The sequence below is a fragment of the Octopus sinensis genome, linkage group LG7, assembly GCF_006345805.1.
Source record: "Octopus sinensis linkage group LG7, ASM634580v1, whole genome shotgun sequence".
In the NCBI taxonomy this organism is placed as follows: domain Eukaryota; kingdom Metazoa; phylum Mollusca; class Cephalopoda; order Octopoda; family Octopodidae; genus Octopus; species Octopus sinensis.
The window spans coordinates 42,390,279-42,413,954 of NC_043003.1; the positions used below are offsets into that span (position 1 = coordinate 42,390,279).

The 23,676-nt window shown below is 37.0% G+C and overlaps 1 protein-coding gene across 1 annotated transcript in view; it reads right to left on the reverse strand.

Annotated features, from left to right (window-relative positions):
* LOC115214062 overlaps positions 1-21,836 on the reverse strand; it is a 244,334-nt gene extending 222,498 nt beyond the window's left edge. Inside the window, exon 1 of the mRNA XM_029783104.2 lies at positions 19,361-21,836. Within this exon, the coding sequence (XP_029638964.1) occupies positions 19,361-21,369 (2,009 nt within the window). The 5' untranslated portion in view covers positions 21,370-21,836. The remainder of the gene's footprint in view (positions 1-19,360) is intronic.
* Positions 21,837-23,676: the final 1,840 nt, after the last annotated feature.

The following is a 23,676-nucleotide window of genomic DNA, read 5'->3' on the forward strand; positions in this document are numbered from 1 at the left end:
TATTTCGTGTCTGGTTACTCATCTATCGGATACTTTCTGCCGAACCGCTAAGTTACGTGGATACAAAACAAAAGCAGTAAGTGCTAAAACCTAAGAATTACACAACACACTCACACACGAGCTCTCTCTCTCAACTTCCTCCTCCTCTCTCTTTGTGTATTTATGTATGTATGTATATATATATATATATATTAATATATATATATATATATATATACGCGCACACACGCACATATAGACAGAGAGACTAATAGATAGATAGATAGATAGATAGATAGATAGATAGAGATAGATAGATAGATAGATAGATAGATAGATAGATAGATAGATAGATAGATAGATAGATAGATAGATAGATAGATAGGGTGACGGTTTGGTAGATAGATTGACTGAGTGTTAGACAAACAGACAGAGAGATAGAGAGAAAGTTTGATTGATTGATTGATTGATTGATTGACTGATTGATTGAATGATTGATTGACATGTTGGTGAACAGTCAATCGATTAGCTGATTAGCTCGCCAGGTAAAATGCCCTGCGCATTCTGAGTCTAGATATTCAACTTTATTATTTTACTTCTACTCGGTTAATAAAGTACCATTTAAGTACTGTAGACGATTTTCATCTTTCTCAGTATTTCAGAATCGAGCGACCCTGCACTTTGAGACGATCTTGGGGCACACTACACCAACAGTTCCTTGTTCACTAAAAATTGCTAGAGTAGTGGTTCTTAACCAGAGTCCACATGACCCTTGGGATTGTGGGGGAGGGAGGCAAATAAGATTTTATAGTTAAACGTTATGTGCATTAAAGTGATAATACGTCTACAATACACAGAATACTATAATTTTGTTTACAATTCCTAGTAATACTGAAGTATAAAAAATATGATAGGATTTTTGCTTTAACCTCGAATATAAACGGGGTCCATTAAGATAAAATAGGAATCAACGTTGTCCGGAGGCAAAAAAAAAAATGTTGAAAACCAGAGCTAATTGTTCAGCAACATATCTAGTATTCTACAAAATCCGCCCATGTTAACCACAGAACATGGCCAGTGTGAGCAGTCCAATGTGCATGCTTTATAACAAGGAACGGCAAGAAAAATTTACTGGGTCTAATTGCTTGAATAGCTCATCACTACCTGCCTTTTTAATTGATCTGTAGCAATAATCATTTTGAAAACCGTGTGAACATCACATCATATTCCTGTGGAAATATATTTGAGGGCTTCTCCCCGCTCTAGCGGACTACACTCTGTTGGAATTGCTTGAGGCTGGTTTAAGAATACCTTCTTTCCCCTCTCATTTCTCGACCAGTTTCAGAGGCCCCCAAAAGAGTCATGAGCAGTACCCTCTCTTCTGTCTAATGGATTTTTCTAAATATTAGCATTGTTTTTGCATATAGTGCACTATACATTCTGTGCTCAAACCCCACTGGGCCATCAATGGCTTTTATCTTTCAAATTTCCTTATAACAGTGAGGGGTGCATTTAATCCACTCGACTTAACTTAGAAATAATTTTTCTTTTTGTACGAAGGTGTGTGACGTATTTGTTAAGGAGCTTGGCTCACAATCATGTCTTGGGTTCAATTCCCGTACCGGGCGGTGCGTTGTGTTTTTGAAGAAGGTACTTCATTTAATGTGACTCAAGTCTACTCATCTGAGCTGGTGCGGCTCTCTCTCCCTTCAACTACTTCATCCTAAAAGAGCCGCTGAGAACGAAACTGCGAATGCTCACGACTCAGAGTTACCCGAAGCAATTAGTGAAACATTGTACATATCAGCAAGATATACTAGTGTTTGTGTTTGTACAGTTTCAAATCTATACATCCTAAGTTCAGTCCTCACTATGATCGACCTTTTTTATATTTCAATTCATTAAGATTTAAATTTAGCTTTTCCACTCTCTCCTTTAAAAACAAAATAAACATCACATATTTTACAATGTTCATATATGAAAGAAATATTTTGCTTGTCAGTATATATCAGAAAGTTTCGTTTACAAATTCAACCAGCGTCGATACTTTGCATTTCATTTCTCTCGTTTTAAATAACATGAATACTTGCCATAACGATCCTGTTTTTTTCCCGATATATGTAAGATAACTACATTATATAAAGTTGTCTTTTCAAATTTTACATCGGTTAAGTCATTTCGAAAACGTTTAGCTGCTATTTTTAGAGGACCACGTGGAAACTTCTTTACTGCCTACTGACCTTACTACTAGAGACTAGTATCAGTAATATACTGGGGTAGATTCAATGAACAATACTATAGTCTCTCCCATTTTTTTTAGAAAAGCAAAACACTGAGGTTAATTACTCGCTCGGTGAATGTGCGCATGCGTATTTGTTTAAGCAGAGATTCCAAATGCGCATGCGTATGTTTATATTTCGCCGTGCGTATAACATGCTTGTATTTGTATATTCTCGCTGTGCATGTGCGCATAGATATGCAGGTATTTTCTCAACCCATGCACCTGTTTGTCTCCTATATGCATGTGCGCATGCGTACATTCGTTTATTCAACGCGTGCATAGACGTGTATGTGTTTGTGTGGTTTGGTATGTGTGTGTGTTTCTGTACGGCAACAGATGCATATGTGTGTGTGTGTGTGCGTGTGTGTGTACATGTGCAGTTGTATATGAATGTGTCTGTGTGCGTGTATGTTTATATATATATATATATATATATATATATATATTTGTATGTCATTATTTATATGTAAGATTGTTGATGATTAGACCCAGATCAACCCTGACTGTGTAAACCTGTGATCGAAGACAACTCAGTCATGACCATCCCACTTTTTATTTACCAGCCAAAGGGAAACTGTCGCATGTATGACTTTTTGAATGACATGCCAACGAAAAATAATTTTGAAGTTGTTTTTTTTTTAGTAGTGCGGCTCATCTGATGTCTCTTACGGCTCGCTTCTCGTAAAAGCTTGCCCATGTTTGGACTACACTGACCAGTGCCATCACCCTTCCACAGACACACACTTCATAAAATAGGAGCGTGTAATTAGAAAGCGATGTGACAGTTATTTTCTAAAAGTCTGACGCGCACGTGTACGTATGTTTGAGTGAATGTATCGATATGTACATATTTGTATATTTCTGTTTTTTTTTATGGTGACTATTTAGCTTCCATGGTATGTCTAAACCATAGGACACATACAATCTTTGGCGTCCCAGCCGTGACATCCCATTGTTTTTAAAATCATGGATTTCACAGAATCAGGCATGGCTCTGTGTATAAGAATTTCGCTTCGCAACCACGTGTTTTCAAACCGGCAACTTATACGAGGGTCTTCTACCCTCAGGGGCAACCAATACTTTGTGAGTGAATTTGGTACATAGAAACTGTGAAGAAGCCCATGAATTATTCATACAATCACTGACTTTATACATATAATGTATATATATTATATATACATGTGTGTATGTGTGTGTACGTATGTAAATCAAAAGGACTAAAGATCCTTCTGAGTCATACACTCATAAACCTAGATTCCGTGGCGTATGTATTTCTCCCACTCACCATCCTGCACGGGACACTTAGTTCGTTGCTGGATTAATCATTTATTGTCAGCTGGGTGGAGTGGTGTAACGTAAAATGAAAGGAATACATATCATCGTCCGGTCCGGAAATCGAAACCACTATGTTACGTTCTGAATGAAATACATTTACATATGTGTGTGCATGCATGTCTGTGTGTATGTATATGCTTTGTGTTGTTCTGATTTCTTTATTTTTTTTTTTCTTTTCATCGCTTGACAACCGAAGCTGGTTTGTTTACGTCCCCGTAATCAGCGGTTCAGCAAATGATAATATAATAACCTTCAAACTTGAAAGTAAGTGCTAGACTCGATCTCTTCAACTAACCCTATAACGTGGAGCACCAGCATGGCCGCAGTTTACTGAATGGAGCAAGTAAAATGAGTACAATACTAGTGTTGAATAATACATCTTTCTCTTTTTAAGACGGTACTGTGTGAGTAGAGAGAGAGATTTGGCAGCTATTTCTAGCATTTCGTTTGATTAATTAAAGACTCTTGATTTTAGGATAAATCATATGTTGCATGTGTATGTGGACGCCTAAGTTTGCGTTTATAAGTGTCTATGGATGCGTGTGAGTGTGCAGCGTTTCTGTGTTTCTGTATGCTAGCGTTTGATTGTGTTTGTTTCTCTCCGTTGTGAGTTCAATCTGAGAAGGGGCCAAGTATTTTGCTTTTCTTTCTTACTTTGCATCCCTCCCTCCCACGAGAGGTTTATCAAAGAGACTCTTACAAGATACGTAGAGTCGATTCATCTGAGTCCTTGCTTACTGATAACCTAGATCCACCTAAACAATTTATTCACATGGTTGCTGGTGTTGGTTGTGGTGTTCCAGCCGTGACTATCCTGTCTTGAGAATCCAGACCCACGTTATCCAAACCGTCATTTTCTAAGATAGGGGGGGAGTGATATGAAGTGGATTTGGTTGTCATTTCTAGCATATCAAATGACCACATTGAGGTTACCTACCTCGTTAGTTTGTGCCATGATTATACGTCGTGATCAACGAACGCCGAAGGTGAATAGATTAGCTGCTGCTGATGATTTCATGTAATTTGCGACCGGTAACGAGTGTAGAAAATGCCTTAACCCCTTAATCTCACAGTATTTCTCACTAAAATTTAAAACTCCCTGTTTTATCTTATGAGACAGAAATAAATACTAGCCATATTCCGAGTTCAAATCTGAGGATGACAAATAAATAGTTAGCATGACTAAAGAGGTATGCCTTCCACACGCAACCAAATTTCTTTTTTCATAACTTTCTGAAAAATGGTTATTTTTAAACATAATTTTCAAGAAGTACGTTTTACGTAACATAGATTATATCAGAAATTAATGTGAAAAATAATTAGGTGTTGGAGGCGGACATCTCATCAACAGGTATGAAAAACAAACTTGGAGTTGGCGGGGTGGGGGTTAAATTAATCGACCCCGTCCTCATTTCTTTCTTCTTTCTTCTACATTAAATTCTAATCTAATCGTTTCTTATGCTCTCTGAAAGGTATTAGAAAATTTTATTTAAAAATGGATATCCTGAAAGGGTTTCAGAAAGTTAGGGAACAAATCAAGGTGTGTTAATTTCCTAAAACTCCTTTCCGTTTTCTACACCATCTAGAATGTATCTCTGGTTATCTTTCATTAAAATATATACATTTTTAAGAAAGTTATTGAGAAATTAAGTCGTATTGATAGGGGGCAGGCACGCATCTGTAGTTAAGGCTTGATAATGTTACCAATATGCCACCCTCGTAAAATACTACTATAGAGTGCAGGTTAGCGTATATACCATTATGTGCAACAGAATCTGTAGTCTACGACAGAAGACGGTAAACTTTTTGAGTGGCGGGACGGGCTTGAGTTATGTCTTGCAGGACAAGCTAAATAAAGAAATAATGAAACCACGACCTCATAAGGCTATAGAAACATACCTCTTTCTTTTAAATTATTCTTTTAAATGTCACCTGTTGTATGTAATGAAAGAATCGTTAACCGTTTAATGAGGTAAAAATCAGTAGGAACGTTATATATCACGGCATGTAGTGAAGAGTTAACATGTTTTTACCTAGACTGAATGGGTACCTGCCAAGTTAGTTGCTTTCCTCAAAGAACAAGTAAACAATTTTTTATCACACCTTCCTTTCTTAAAATCGATTGTTCGTGTAAAGTATTAATATAGTGACAGCGTACGAGACATTGTTAGTCGCTGTTGTGCTTTACATTTCGGAAAGGAAAAAAAAATTTACTGCGTAAAAATTCGCACCTGAGGTAGGTTTAATTTCTTACTAAATGAAACGAGCTCACTTTTTTCCTTTCTATTTTATTTTTTTACTTTAACCACGACAAAAGTGAGAATTTGCTCTTTCTGTTTTTCACCAAAAATAGAAAAAAGAAACCAAAAAAAAAAAAGTTTGTAGGTTCGAGTTGGGTTATGTGGTTGAAAATCTCGCTGTACAACCCCATGGTTTCCAGTTTATCCCATTGCATGGCATCTTGGGTAAGAATATTCTACTACAGCTCAAGGCTATAAAAGCGTGAATTTAGTTGACGGAAACTGTGTGGAACCCTTGGGTGTGTGAGTGAGTATGTCTTTCTGCTTGTGCTTGCTCCCATCCCAAACCTTGATAATCAGTGTCGGTTTGTTTCCATCCCTATTGATTCGGCAAAAGAAACCGATAGAATAAGTATCTTACTTTAAAAAAAAGTACTGAGGCCCACTAAAACTCTTTCAGGTAGTGCCCCAGAATGGCCACTGAAGCACGTAAAAGAAAGATCTAAAGTCAGTAGTCGGTGTGTAGATTGAAATATGGTCGGGCCTTGTTGTTTTGTCAGTTGTACACTGCGAAGATTTAAAAGTGTACTAAATATAACAAAATTGTAATACGATGTGTATGTCATTATTACTATTCCGTTATTTACAACATATTCAATAACTTTAAATGAATTATTTAATGCAGTTTATATCCCCGGCGCCCCCTGTGTAATAGAACGTTTCAACTACTGGCATTACTTTATCAAATAAAGTTACACCGGTACATGATACGTTGTATTGTAAACCACATGCTTTGGTAACATCACACAACAGCAGCAACCATTCGTCTTGCTTAGCCTCGGGCCATAACAGACTGAGCATACCTATAACTAAAGACATGGCTACTATGTATATTTTGTATTACTTTGTATCATTCTAAAGCGGCGGCGCAGGCAGAACCATTAGCATAAGGTCATAATGTTTACCGGCATTTCGTCCGAATTCACGTTCAAATGCCGCCGAGGTCGACTTCGTTTTTATTTTTTCGGTGTTGATGGAAATAAGTACTAATTGAGCACTGGGTCAAATAGTACTTATTGACCCAGTGCTCCCCCGCCGCAAAATTTCAGGCCTTGTGCTTATTATAGAAAGGATGATTTGGTATTGCTCTATTCCACTATCCCAGGCTTATCTTGGACTACTTTGCTGAACTAACATGTGTGACATTCTTAAAGGCGACGAGCTGACAGTATTTTGTCCGTCTTTATTGTCTGAGTTCAAATCCCGCTGAGGTCGACCTTACCTTTCATCTTTTCAAGATCGATGCTATAAGTACCAGATGAGTACTTGGAATCGTCAGAGGGCTTCCGTCGGTAAAGTTTGACCATGCATCGGTATATATATGCACAAGCGTGGGTATGATTTTATTTACAGAAAACTAGTTCAGTTCTATATATAAGAGATGAGGGATTATGTACATTATTTACATTCGACGGATATTTGTCCTCATCTTGTTTGTTGTTAACACAACGTTTCGGCTGATATACTCTCCAGCCATCATCAGGTGTCTTGGAGAAATTTCAAACCTGGGTTCTCATTCCTAAGGTATTTTTCGAGGTTGTTGTTATTATTTTTATTATTATTATTCAGGTCACTACCTCGAATCGAAATCTTGGTGTTAGTATCCCGCGCTCTTAACTCCAAGATTCCGACTTCGATTCGAGGCAGTGACCTGAATAATAATAATGATAATAATAATAATAACAACAACAACCTCGAAAAATACCTTAGGAATGAGAACCCATGTTCGAAATTTCCCCAAGGCACCTGATGAAGGCTGGAGGGTATATCAGCCGAAACGTTGTGTTCACAACAAACAAGATGAGGACAAATATCAGTCAACTGTAAATAATGTAGAAAACTAGTTCCTTCACAAGGGATAGGCAGCCAACTTGCGACCATGCTGCTTGAACACATATCGTTGCAGGCGGCGCTGTTCTTACGTAAAGAATCGGAACAGTTACCGCAAGGCTCTTGCCCGACTCTCTAAAAGTTCTGCCAATTCACCATTCAATTTTTTCTTATTACGAATGGGTGTTGAAAAGTTCTTGGCTTTAAGAGTATCGCGAAAGGCGTGGCTGGAGGGAGATCAAACTTCCAGAATTCTTTTACGGGGCTTAAAAAACTGAAGGACCGCTACAATAAGTGTGTGAATCTGAGAGAAGAATATGTTGAATAAAGTCATAATTAACTGATCATTCTCTATTTTCTTTTACCCCAAACCAGGAACTTCCCCACCCCCCCGCCCGCTCGTATTATTGAAGCCGAAATGATGCAGGCAAAAGTGAACCTCGGTGGCTTTTGAAGACAGAGCGGAGAGCGTGGGACCCTGTCAATTTCCTGCCGCTTCTCATAGAAAAACTTATGTTACTGAAGCTGTCCTATAGTGTACAGATCTGCAATGGAACAGGGAACAGAAAGAAGATTCGATAAATTTAGGTGCTCATGTTCGCTAGTAACGATCTGGCCTCTCTCTTACCTCGTAAGCTGGTTGAGTGGCGGATAGAGGCTCGAATGACTATCATTAATATCTTGAAGATTTAATCAACTATATTTTGTAATGATGTGAGAAGTCAGCGATATACGTTTAGCATTAGCGTAACTAGGAGGGGAAGATGATGGCCATCCGCCTTGGATGACGCTTTTATGGGGGCTGCAGTTTTGGGGTTTGCTATATGTCTGTGTAGGGGATGGGCAGGGGAAACAAATTAAAGATCTGTCCTGGGTGGCACAGTCTCTGCGTCACTGGTGTGTTGAAAGACTTGACTGAGATGTAACTGGCCGTAAAACTATACGACAATTTATGTTGTAAAATGGGTGTGAACCTATTAGCATTCTTGAATTTACGTGTAACAAATTCGCAGATTTGTATATTAACATATATACATTTGTATAATAGTAAATGCATTGTAAATTGAACCCCCGTCGGTTTCGAAACTGAGGATTCCAGTTCCGCGAACAACTTTAAACTGTTTTCTCGTTGAATTATATCAAAGTAGCTAAACAATTCACAGTAGACTTACGTACCATATTCGATGGCATTTAGGGTTCAGGCCCGGCTCGACGTTGAGCCTCTCAAGCTAATTTCATCCTCTGACGCTCACTATTATAATATAGTTTTAATTCAAAATTATCTCTTTTTCCTAGCCTGACTCATGTCACCATAATCTTTTCTACCATAGCTAAGGTACTTTTGTATTGTTTTGTGATGTAATCCTACCTTGCCTTAAATATTACGTAACGTATGAAGATGCGCTGCTAAGATTGTAGTGCGGCGAATATGCTCTCAGACAACGGTAATTCCTAAAGTCAACGTGACACAGCGTGTGACAAGATTCCTTCACTTGAAAAAAAAAAAGGAAAGAAAAAAAAATGTAAGTTTCTAAACTACGATGTTTCATACAGTAAATGTTTTCTCCTTTCTAAATGAATGCAGCGACAGAAACAAACAGCAACACATCCGTTGTCGCGATAGAGTTTACATGAATCATCGATTTTAAGAAAGGAAGGAATGACAAAAAAAAAAGTGTTTACTTGTCCGTTGAGGACAGCAGTTAATTTGGCAGGCACTCTTTCTGCTCAAATAAAAGTATGTTAACTCTTCACTACATGCTGTGCCATCCAGGACTCCTTACGATTTTGTTTATCTCATTAAATGTGAAGCTATTCTTTCATTTCAACAGGTGAGGTTTCAAAAATATTTTAAATACAAACTTAAAATTTCGTTTTTGTTCTTTTAGTTTTACTGTAATCATTGTTTCATTTTTTTCACCTTCGTCTGAAAAATATTCTTTTCGTTTCATTCAGACTACGGCCATGCTGGGGCACTGCTTTGAAGAATTTTTATCGAACGAGCCAACCCCAATAATAAGCTTTATTTTTTTTAAAGCCTGCTACTCATTCTATCAGTTCTTTTGCTGAACCGCTAGGTCACGGGTACATAAGCGCACCGACACTGGTTGTCGAGCGGTGGTCACTCACACACACACACACACTCACAAAAGGGCTTCTTTCAGTTTCCGCCTACCAAATCCTCTCACAAGGTTTTGGTCGATCCAAGGCTATAGTAGAAGACATTTGCCCAAGGTGTCACGCTATGGAACTGAACCCGGAACTATGTGGATGGCGGCTAAACTTCTTACTGCACAACTACGCCTCAACTGTTGACATTTAAATATATTCTTTTACATGGTTCAGTCATTTGACTGCGGCCATGCTGGAGCAACGCCTTTAGTCGAGCAAATCGACCCCAGAGCTTATTCCTTTGTGAGCCTAATACTTATTCTATCAGTCGCTTTTACCGAACTGCTGAGTTACGGGGACGTAAACACACCAGCATCGGTTGTCAAGCGATGTTGGGGGGACAAATAAACACATACACACACATACATATATACGACCGGCTTCTTTCAGTTTCAGTCTACCAAATCCACTCACAAGGCTTTGGTCGGCCCGAAGCTATGGTAGAAGACACTTGCCCAAGGTGCCGCGCAGTGGGACTGAAACCGGGACCATGTGGTTGGTAAGCAAGCTACTTACCACGCAGCCGAACCCGCTTTGTAAAACGTTTGGTGACTCCTGTTGTAATCAATTATTACAACAGAAAAACCGATCGATACCCATGACAGACGGTACCCTATCGTTGTGTTCTAGAAAAGTGGCAAATGGGTGGAATTAACGCGGTCAAAACAGAACTCAAAATATGAGCAATATATTTTTTATTCATTTCACTAAATAAAAAAAAAAAGTGTTTCAAATTTTAGAGAGAAGCAATGTGATTTTATGATGACTTTTCTTGGCTCGTTACTGGATGCAAATTAAGTGAATTGGCTGGGATACAACTATGGTTTGAAACCACGGCAGTAACTTATCGATTCACCTTCAGCACCCGTTTATAACTATGTGACAAGATAACGATGTAGGGAACCTATATGTGGTCATTTCACTTGTTAGAAATAGCAGCCAAATTTACCTTCAAAACGCACCCTACTGCCTTAGAAAGTAACAGTGGATAATGTAGTGAAATGTCCCCCACAGGTAGTAAAAGACAACTAGAATGCTTTCGATAGCATGGTTATTCCTGGGACTAACCAACAATTATCTTTTGAGACCTGGTATCCCACTTTATATTTCAGCGGGTAGGGGTCGTAATTAGATAAATTACAGAAATAATTCAAAAATTTCACGTACAGAGTTTGGATTGAACCAAAGCTATCCCCGCCTCTATTTTTTTTTTAAATGACCCATTCACTGTTCACTTTCTGTGCATTAATCTATATACTATTCATGTTCGTTTGGCTATCTTTTTACTGTATGCAATAAGTTCTTTATTATCATTACTTTTAAAAGACACACAAAACACCACATAGTAGAATCGAACTCAAGACCATATGATTACGACGTAAACTTCTTTAAAACCCGGTCATGTCTGTGCCATGTATTCAACTTATACACAAATTCTCATACATAAAATGACGCGCGCCTGCACAAACACAAGCGCGCGCACATATAACTCTACGATGCACATGTATATATTTTGTATGTGTGTGCGCGCGACCACGTGTGAGTAAACCCTACACACAAACATATAAGGGAAATGTCACTGCCGTTTGTTATATAACAGTAAAACCTGACGCTATTACATTAAGGAAAACTGAAGTTTATGACATTTATATTTCCTCTAAATAACATTAGTCGCATAAACAAATAGCCACGATCAGAATTTGAAACCATGTCACTCAGTTCACTTATCGTATTCTCATAGTCAATGGAGAATGACAAAACATTAAAAAAAAATGACGTAAGACATACAAAGGGAAGAATTATGCTGATGTCATATTTATATCTTTTTCGGATAATATATTAAATGACATATGTGGCGTGTCGAAAGGGTAGCATCTGTGAATCAAAACTTCGTAAACATTTTAAGATTTATTACTCTTCCCTTAGAAATTTTAAGAAGGATGTCTTTTGGCAAAATGATGAACACAAAGGCCATGACTATCAAAATAATAATAGAGCAAGCCACTTACATCGGAATTAATGACTTAACTGGTGCATGATTTATCGAAAATGACAGAATGAATGATAAAGTCGACCTCGGCGGAATTTGAACTGAGAACGTAACAACAGATGAAATGCTGCAAAGCACTTTGTTCGGCGAACTAACGATTCTGCCGGCTCGCCGGCTTCAAAAAATACCACCACCACTACTACTACTACTACTAATAATAATAATAATAATGATAATAATACTTTCTACTACAGACACAAGATCTGACATTGTGGGGAAGGGGGCTAGTCGATTAAATCGACCATAGTATTCAACTGGTACTTAATTTATTGACCCCGAAAGGATGAAAGGTAAAGTCGACCTCAGCGAAATTTGAACTCAGGAAATACCGGTAAGCTTTTCGTCCAGCATGCTAACGTTTCTGCCAGCTCGCCGCCTTATAATAATAATAATAATAATAATAATAATAACAATAAAACGTTGTGACGTGCTTGCCGTTTTGTAGTAAATGAAATTAACTGAAAGCTATAAGGAATCGAAGCCTGGTCGCAGAATCGATTCATCAGGTGATTGTTTCCTGCTATCAAGCGGTTTCCATACGTCACTATTCCGGTACTGAATACGTTCAATCTGAAAGCCACTTTAGCCTTAATTAAGGTGGGGATATATTAACTGACATATTATATTAATGACGTACACTCTATATTCTTTGACAAGTGGTTTTTAATTTTCTTCAGGACGGTTCTGTAAACGAAAAACGTCCTAATCATGACCTTCCTGTCTTTCTGTCTTTCAGATATAGCACTAAGTCTCTCTCTCTCTCCATATTTTTAAACAGTAGGAAATGATTTGGATGAGATTTGATTGCTCTTTTCGGCATACCAAATGAACCCCTTAAAAGCCCTATCATTAGTTCAATCTCCTTTTGTTAAGTAGTACGTATATCTTACTAGAATGAGAGGTAATATTCACAACGGTCAAGATTTGAAATCAGAATGTAGAACGAAACTTGAAACTGTGACCCACACACACCAAACCATGGTCATAGTTGAAAGCAGTTTCTGTCTGGATCAATCGTGATTGAACTGACTCAGCAGAGACCATCCCGTCATTTTCTTTCCATAGCTTATCATCGATTGCGTAATCTTCCATGTCCTGTGTGTGTGTGTGTAAGACGGTAAGATCTTAGTCAATAGATTTGGCTGCTATTTCTAGCAAGATAAGTGGTCATATTGTGGATCCTTTAATACAGTCAGTTGCTTCTGTTATATTCTGAAGACACACGCAATCACATTATATACACAAGCATACACACTCGAGCAAAGGGGAAAGCCTCTTATTTAGTTGCTAGACCAGCTAAAAACGACCTCCAAATATCCCTTAATTCCCACTGGGTTAGCTCAGTTCGCAGAGCACAAGACCCATACAAAAATCATGAGTTGTGGCGTTTGCTTCCTTTTCTTTATTATTATTATTCTTGGGGATATTAGTAACAAAAAAGCAAAATTGAAGGACATTAATCAAGAAGCGAAATGGTGTTGGATGATTTGGTTTTGTACGTAGAATAAAATACGGACTATTCTTATAAAGAAAGCATTAATAATACTTTCTAACCTTGTTAAGTGGAATTAGATGTGGGAAGAGGAGGGCTTTAATCAACCGGTGAGTTAGCAAAGTCGTTAGAGCGCTGGCTAGCATGCCTCATGGTCTTTGTTCTGGTATTCTGCACTCGGAGTTCAAATCCTGCTGTGATCAACTTTCCCTTCCGTCTTTTAGGCCTGATAAAATAAGTAGAAGTCGCATTCCCAAACTGCGCATTGGCAAGAAGTATTAGAGCACCAGGTGGCATACCTTACAGAATGTGTTCAATAGCAATACCTACTACGATACCGGTGTCAAGCTGTAGCAACTCGAAGACCTTAATGTAGCAGTCTTTCCGTTGACAGTATTGGTGACATGGGAAAGAGAGGATTTCATGCATGGGCATCCGCTAGTCTTTCACGCGAAAAGAAAACGGGTCTTTCCCAGGTCTACGCATACAGATGCAAATACATGGTTCAAATCTGACCAACAGAGGTCAAGAACAGAATGCATTGTATATTTGTTCATGCTCTCAATGTTCTGAGTTCAAATCCTGTCCGGATGCACTTTACTGTTCATTCTTCCGTGAGCGACAACAGAACTAACAAAATGGAGTGGTCAATTCTCTCGCTTGGAATCGTTTGCATTTGGCTGTTAAAAGGGTCGTCAGAGATCAATCACAGGGAGAAGGTTGAAAGAGGTGTTAGGGTGTCTTGTCGTAAAAACTGATATAGTATTCGAAATGTCCAAGAGCGGACTGGTATATAACTATAACACAGAACTAAAATAAAGCTGACGAAGAATTACTTGTAATATCGATTTTTTTATATAGGCACCAGGCCTCAAATTTGGAGCAAGAAGACGATTATATTCTACGGAAAAAAAAAATTTGATTGGTACTCTCCTTCACCGAATTGCCAGTTAATTCACGCAGATATTGCGACTAGTTCGAGCAGTGATTTCTAACATTTTCAATATCAAGGACTCCTTTCATTTAAATCATTTTTTTCTCAGACTTCACACTTATGAAAGTAATAGCTATTTAATACAATTTGAACTCAGCTCACAGGCCTCTGGGACTACCATCGTGGATTCTCATGGGTGCTCTGGCCCCAGTTTGAAAAGTGTTAACCGAAAAACTTTCTCGTTATCTCATAAATTTGTATTTTGACAAGGCCCATAAAAAGCAAAAGCATTAAAACATTAACCAAAATTTTCTTTGCTATTTTGTCACATCTTCATACGTAGAAGCATTTAAATCCTCTTCCTTGTCAATTTAGCTTTTCATCCTTAATGAGGGTCGATAAATTAATTAGCAGTTAATCGACTGCCTTTTCCACCCGAAATTTGTAACCTGATGCCAAAGTAAGAAATCAATATTAACCAATTCACACCCGTTCTATTGGAATTGACTTGCTGACATTTAGACCCTATTATTTGAATCACATAAAACCGTTCCCAGTGATAATTCGATTCATTAATTTTAGTTAATTAATTAATTCATTATTTAATTAATTAAAAGGAGTGTTGAAAATCTTCGAGAAAAAGTTTTTGAAAAGAATTTCACAAAAAAATTGTTAGTTCTTTTATTCATTTATTTATTTATTTGTTGGTGGAGGTGGATGAGTGAAAGGTATTTAAAGTGGAAAAATAACTTTTTATCATGAAAGGAGAAACAAAAAAAGAATATCGCAAAATGTTCAGAAAATTATGAAGATTTTTTTAGGCATTAATATTATGTGTTAATACATAAAGGAGAAGAATTACGATAATAAAAAAAGCATAAGGAAAAACGTTTTATTATTCTTCATTTGCAAAAAGTGTAGTTCATTGCATGCCGCGTTTTGAGGAGTAAATCTTTTGGTAGAAATAGAGCTTACGGTAAGCGTCTTGTGAATGATTGTATTTTATGGTTATTGTAAAGAATATAATCTATCGTTAAGAGCCTATCTTATTTCAAGGATTACTGAATAGAGTACATCTTATCTCAAGCATTATGGAAAGAGTACTTCTCAATGATATAGGTTACCGTTAGCATACTTGATTGTAAAGAGTTTAACTCTTCGTTTGTGGTCTTCTCGTTTGTCCAGTAACAAAATATAGGAAAAAAGAAAAGAGATCCCTGTCACTATTTGAACGTGAAAAATCTCCAATATGTTTTAGGTAAGTAAGTACCACAGTAATATATGTGTTTTACGGATAACTGAATCCAATTATGGTCTTTGGAATAAGGAGTATTTTGCTTTTAAATGAAATTATAAAGTAAGTCGAGAGCTCGAGTAATTTTTTTCTTTTCAAATGGTCAGTTATAAAAAAAGGAAATTAAGTTGACATTATTAAGAATTGAACGTGAGAGCATTATTATAGTATACACGTTTTAGCTGTCACATTAGCATTTTAATCATTTCTCATGAAGGATCTAACCATTTACTTTAAAGCAGTGAAGAAGAAACGCAGAGTGTGACATTCATATTTCTCTTGAGGGCAGTAGCAGCAGCTTAAGTGATGTGAAGTGGTTTTCAAAGTGGAACGAAACAGTGTGAGCCAATTTTGCTTGCCGAGAACTTTAACCTCTTAGCAGGAAATAAAATTAGTTTTAAACTGGTTGCTGACCCTCGGCAAGACACCAGGGCGGCCCACGTTAAATAACCATCATTATCTTATCAAGTTTTACACCATCTATTGTGAACAAATTAGAACCATTGATTATGAATTTCCAAACTAAGTCCTCTCTGCGTGGTCGATCGATCTGCCGCCAAATCTCCTTTAAGTTACGTACCTAAAATCTCGTTCAGTGAAGGATGCACTGGATAATATAGTACTAGATATTAATAAAAAAAAAAGAGGGGGAGACAAGGACGAAGGTAGGCATAGTAGGAAGATACCTTTTGTCATAGGCCCAGAGATGAGACGTGGGGGAGGTACAGACCAGCACTACCATGAACAAGATTCCAATAACCGGTTAGTTGCATTTCAAATGCAGAGTGCACCAGCGAATCACCTTCGTAACCGGTGTGGAATACCACGTGGTGTTCTTGTTCGAAAGCATCGCTTTATTGACTGAGTCAACGATGCACACACACACACACACACACACCTATGTATATACATACATAACCTTTATAAGTAACACACACATGTATATTAAATATATATCAACTTCTGCATTCCATATGAATTTTTATATGAACATATTCTTTCTGATGCACATTACATATATATATTCAATGAATTTGAGAATGTGTATAGATTTTCATATACAGTAAATACATAGCATTTCCATATACATAATAAACATATATGTGTGCGTTTACGTATATATGTTCATGCATAATATATATTATTCATTACCATATATATATATATATATATATATATATATTTTTACACACACACACACAGAAACAATTGCCGGCTTTATAACACTGTTCTATAATAAAGATGTAATTTTCTCTATACTTATTTTTTGTTATATATGCACAAGCAGTTTATATATTTGTAATCACACATACATAGAACTTATATACAACACATCAAATCGCGGCATGCGTGACGCATTGTCACACAGTCCCTCTGTGTCAAAGGTATTGCACAACCTGTGGTTTCGGAAGCTGACGCTTAACGATAGTACAGCATTTTGCCTCTACATATTACCTATATATATTTAGTTTTACTGCTGCTATATACCCAGACTCTCTACAACAAGTTTGTATAAAGTTCCGCCTTTCTTTATCAAACTCCTCATCACACGACAATCACTTGTTGCACTGCTGTTCTGTATTTTTATTCTTTCAACTTTTACTGCTATTTACTAACTAATCCACTCAAATAGATAACTGTATAACCGCTTGTATTTTGTGAAGGCTCTGTGATGAACCCTAAACCTACTTCTTCCTCCATCTGAATTCAAACCTCATCGAAGCTTCTCCACTCTCGTTATTGTTCTTGCTGTTTAGCAGCAAGTTGGTTATGATTTAACATAGATATGGTTAAAGACACTCTAGCGATAACTACCCCATCCCTTAGTCGGAAATATCATATCTAGAATTACATCATAAGTGTCCTACCTCTTTTACCGAAAGTAGAGTATAATTAGTGAGAGATTTGGCTGCTATTTCTAGCATAGCTATGCCTGCCTCTACACATTACCTGTTTATAGAGATTCCATTATTAGTATTTCCATCTTCTGGGCATGCTTTCCCTCAGACAATAACGTTTAAAAGTATCCACGAGAAAGGCCTACTGCGGCATGCTCCTTACGACTAGATTAGCAATACCATTCAATAACAGCAAACCATCTATACAACGGCAGAATAAACCTGACGTGCAACATGTTGAGTACCTTACATTTAGAAGGGAAAGGGAAGAAAACTAAGGTTTGACGTTTAAAAGGTTTCGCAACGTATAAGTAAAGTGAAATCTCTTAAATCTGAAATGGTAAACGAGTTACACTTAAGATCTGGTCACAAATTTATTGTCACAACCAAGCCTTAGTTATAAGCAAAATATAATCAAAACCAAAATGCAGTCATTAGCGAAGTAGCCATCATAACCTGAAGATAGTCGTAACTTAGTTATAATCGAAATACAGTCATAGCTAAAACACAAAGCATAGTTATAACTAAAAACAGTCATAGCAAAAGACCATCATAACCAAAATAAAGTCATCGTAACCTAAGTGTAGTCGTAGCTAAAAAACATTATCGTTATTAGAATCCCCGACAAAATGAAAACATGGTCGAAATTAAAACACAACTAATTCCGTCCCAAGCAGAACCATACTGCAACGAAATTCCGGTCATAAGTAATATCATCTTACGAGAAGGCTCTGTAACAAATTAAACCTTATGACAATATAATTCAATTACAACTAAAGCCGATGAAAAGCAAAGAAAAGAAAATAATAATAATAATAATAATACTAGTAATAATAAAATCTGTCATTGTCGAAACCGTACCGTAACCGAATTCTTATAAGATTTCCGTGATTTGCAATGTTAGCTATGAAAGCATCGGTGAGGAACACTTTGCAGAATTTCTTTCGACTCTTTTTGTTTTGAGTTCGAATCCTGCCGAGATCAACTTTGTCTTTTTTTCGACCTGGGTCGATAAAATAGAGAACCAGCTAATTTCTGGGATTGGTGGTATTTTCTAAATTCTCCTTTCAAAAATTGCTGTTCTTGTACCTAAGTCAGAAACGCTCGTTGAAAACGTTAGTTTACAGTCTTCCAACACTCCAAGTGTTTATTTGTATTTTCAGAATAACAGAAACAACGAGACCAAACTGAACTAAAATACTTCACTCCTACTTAAGCTACGCACCTCTTTCAGGTCTCTGGTTCAACTCACACATAGGGAATCGAGAAGCTATCTTACAATTATAGTTCTTCCTAAAGATTATCACTGTTTTACGACTCTCTCTCACACACACACACACGTACATACACACTCACACACTCATGTACGCAACAGACACTACTTACAAATACATATTCACACAAATACATACACACGCACACATACATATAGTCACATATACATAGCACTTAGATAAACAGACAGTTATTGATTTCTAATGGAAACACAAAGCAACAAATTTATACGATAATGCTATAGTTCATTGGTGTTTATTTTATAGATCTCAGAGGTGTGAAAATCAATGAAAGACGATTCTGATGGCCAGTTTTGAGCTTTGTGGACGTAATTGGATGTAACAAAATACAGAAAGTCATTTAGTTCGGCGCTCTCCCATTTCTAACACTTCGCCATTTTAATGCTCTCGGAAACATAAAATGTAATAAAACAAAATGTCTCTCTTTCTCTCTCCTTCTCCCCCTCTCTCTCTCTCTCTCACACACACACACACAAATATGATGAAATTTCTGCACCTACCTGTACCATTCTAATCCGTTGTGGTAGTGTCGGTCAAAGAAATGAGGTTCAGGACCAGGTGCTCGTACATCCGGGTGTAATCGTAAGAATTCCAGCACGGCACGAGTCCCACCCTTTTTAACACCTATTATGAGAGCCTGTGGCATTTTCCGGCTAGTGTGAGGTATCAACACCTTTTGTGGGTGGTTGCCACCCAAGTTTGTGGCGTCTGACTCTGGCACAACACTGATGTGGTGACCCGGATACAAAGGGAAAAATGAAGAGTAAGAGGAAGAAGAAGAGGAAGAAGAAGATGATGAAGATGCTAATAATGACGCTGATGATGATGATAATGACGATAATAAAGATGTTGGTGAATTTGATTGATTTGACAGTTGCAAGAAAGATGGTGGCGCCGAATATTGTTTTAAGGTAGCAGTCCGTGGAAAGATAAGGGACAATAAAGATGGCGCCCGAGAGGGAAACAAGGATGAATTATTGAAGCGTGACACAGAGAATATAGATTCAGAATGGGTGTCTACCTTAGGAGACAGGTAGTTGGGTAACATATCCACCTTGGTAAAATCGTTGATCCGATCATTTCGTAAATCCGTATTGTAATTGTTAACGTTTTTATCTGACTCAACAGCGTTCAATGTATGAATCAGCCATTTTGATTCTCCTCCAGCAGGTAATACTTCGCTCGTATGACGTGTATTGCCGATAATACTATTGTTTTGTTGAAATTGCAGCTGCGGTTGTTGTTGTTGTGAGTGTTGTTGATGTTCCTGTTGTTTTTGCTCGTGTAGTTGTTCTGATCTATTTGATATGAGGTTTGATGTCACAGTGTACCGGGTGCTGTTTACTTGGGACCACAGAGCGTTAAAGGTTTCGTTGTCACTAGTGTCATAGTTGCGATGATAAATGTCACTGCTTTTCAAAGTCCCATTAAAACCAAGTTGATTTCGGATTTTTAAACGGCCAATACGGGTTTTATTATTCACGTTACTGGTGGTATTCTGAATGCGGTGTCTACGATCAGCTGCATTGACCCAGTAGTCTAAACTACTACCGTATAAACGACGGGGTTTGCGTTTCGAAACCTGCCTTCGACCCCGTCTTCTACGTCGACGATGATGATGTTTATGTTGGTGGTGCTTGTAACGTTTCTTCTTCCCATGTTTACGCTCGTTGAAAAGAGAAATAATAGTTGACAATTTAGACACTGGTGTTACATCCGTATGCTGCAGGGATATTGGTGTGGTATCCCTACGCAAGGGTGATGTCTTGTGGTAGTTAGCAGTATAATTAACATCGCTGTTACTCACATAGTTTAGTGTGCTTGAATTAACAGTTGTAGTAGTTGAAGTAATCTGTGCACCCGGCACCTGTCGAGTATTTGTTGAGGGCATCCGGGATTGTTCACCTCTTCTAATATAGAAGGTTCCCGGTTGCCCGAATAGATCCCTAAATATGTCCTGCTTGCCATTTCGTCGATCGTTGTTGGTGTTGTATTTATAGCCATCCATTGTGTTTTCCAGACTGTTAACCTCACGGTCGTTTCGTTCCCCATTTTTGTTGCCTTTTTGAGATGTTTCAAGATAATATGCCGTTGACGTAATAGCACTCCGGTGAGGTCGCTTATGTTTAGCACTTCTGGGATGTGACTTGAAGTTTTTGATGCTCTTGCTATCACCTGGCGTGTTCTTCGGTTTTCTGTGACGATTTTGTTTGATGGCAGAATAGAGAATTTCTTTGAAGTTCCTCTTGAAATTCCGCCTGTGAAAACCAGTAGAAATTAGTTGTTTTTGTGAAGAACGCATGGAAGGTGGGGTAGCGTCTACCCATTGCCACAACCGAGAGCTATTTGTTCTCTCTAGATTGAACAAAGGGTCGACATTGACCGTAGAGGGCTGGCCCAGGTTCGGTAAAGTCTCAAATGGAAGTGTATTGCTGACAACGGCACAGCAGATTATCAAAAAGCTGTATATGACAACTGTGGAAAATCCGATGCTTCTAACCAAAAACATTGGTCTCTTACGTCAGTGCTTACATAGCCATCGACTCTTGCACTGGACAACTTCTTTCAACAAATCGTCGGACTCCCAAATGTAGTCTGATAGGCAGACAGCAAAATATATATCTGTTGCTCGCATGGATGTATAGGCGTGCTGTCAGTCACGTTCGTATGTATAGCATATGGCTGTCTGTGTATGTGTGTGCGCGCGCGCCTGCGTTTGTGCGCGTGCGCGTATTTGTATCTCTTAAAAGTTTATACTAAACGTCTATGGATGGATTTGAAACGAGTGACGGATGCAAACAGATCTAACAGGAATTAAAAGGTGTCAAGATATCATTCCTTAATCCTTTCGCAAGTGTTTTAAGTCTTTTCACGTTAATAACGTGTATTTAATTTTATATATATATATATGAGGAAGGAGGGTGAATGTATAATATATTTTTGTGTGTTTGTGTGTGTGTGTGTGTGTGTGCGTGTGTATATGTGTGTGACTGAGCGAAAAAATTTTCACAAAATATAATATTTACTCAAATATGGAGAGAAAAAGTTAGAAATAATCTTTTTATCAGAAAGGATATATATATATATAATTTATATGATTAAAATAATAACGATATTTATTTATCATATATGTATATATAAAATTTAATTGTCACTGATAGTTTTGTAATTGTTATTGTAAATACTGATGTTGTGAATTTCTAATTTTAAATTCTACTAATCTCTATATAATTTTTGTGGTGTATTTATTGTTGTGTGTGTGTGTGCGCGCACATTTTGTTTTGAACTTTTTCAGTAAAAATTTCTGTTTTTTGGTATTTCAAATTTGTAGCTGTTAATATCCTTTTGTCGCTATAACAACAAATAATAACGTGGAAAAACTCAAAAGTAATGACGATAACGGTTCTAATTATTGTTGTTATCAATGCTGTTGTTGTTGGTAATAATATTTAAGCTGTTGATATTTTGTTTGTCGTTGTATTGGTTGTTGTTGTTGAAGTCGTTGTTGTTGTTGTTGTTGTAGTTCGAAATATTTCGATGGTAATCCTTTCGACGAAAATGTGTCTGTTAATCCGTAATCTCTGGACGAAGTTTGACAGAAAATTAAGCTTGAAATAATATCCATGGTCAAAAATAAATAAATAAATTGAGAATAAGATAAAAAAGAAATCAGCTGAGAAATTATATATATATATATATATACGTATGTATTATGTGTGCGTATATATATACGTATGTATTATGTGTGCGTATATATGTAAACACGTGTGTGTAATTTTTTTTTTTTCAATTTTTCAGCCTGCAAGTGTATATCAGCTGTTTTCTGCTTAAATATATTGTTTAATATACGTAGATACCATGCGAATACTCAGAACAAATATGTACATGTGAGTTTGGTTGCATTCAGGCGATTGTATGTCTGTGTGTGCGTGTGTGTGTGTGTGTGTGGCAGTGCCTGTATGTATGATGTGTGTTGGGAGCGAGTGTGCGTATGGCTGGATCGATAATTAAATATATATGTATGAAATGTATGTGTGTCTGTGACTGTGTGTTCGTGTGTCTGTGTGTGAGATTATAAGATCAATAACAGAAACTGTGTTTGTGTGTTCTTTTATAATTATAAGTGTGTGTATGTATATTTGGAACGTGTGCGTGCTTGGTTGTATAGATTTGTGTGTTTACAGCAAGGAACGAATATATTTAATTATATATTCTTTCATTATCCTTTCGTTTTTCTTCTTTGATTATTATTTAAAATCTCGCTTGTATTCATTTGTCTTCATTACTTTCGCAAGATTTTAAGATATTTCCCAAAACATTATTTCTAGTTTAGTAATCGGTTGTTACAGACATAGATATGTATGTATATTATATGTATGTATACTTGTATTTATATATGTATATATATATATATATATATTGTGTATGTATATTTGTCTATGTCTTTTTTTTAATGAATTTAGGTTAAATAAATATATTGCCTATTTTGGATATGAAATAAAAATGAAAGTATTGAATATAACTTCTGCGTTTGGATACGTATATGCGTATACAGAGAGAGAGACAGAGAGACAGAGAGTGAGTGAGAGAATGAGTGTGTAAGTGTGTGTGTCAAAGAAATACACACAGACAGATAGATAAAGAAATAGATAGAAAGATTGAGAGACAGAGAGATAGAAAGATGGATATACTGAGCGATAGACTAACAAAATGTATAAAAATGTATTAGAATCTTGTAGTTGTTACAGCTGTTGTGTTTCGAGAAGAATGATTCAGAGACAGATTTAGAAATTACAAGATTAGTACTTAACTAAAA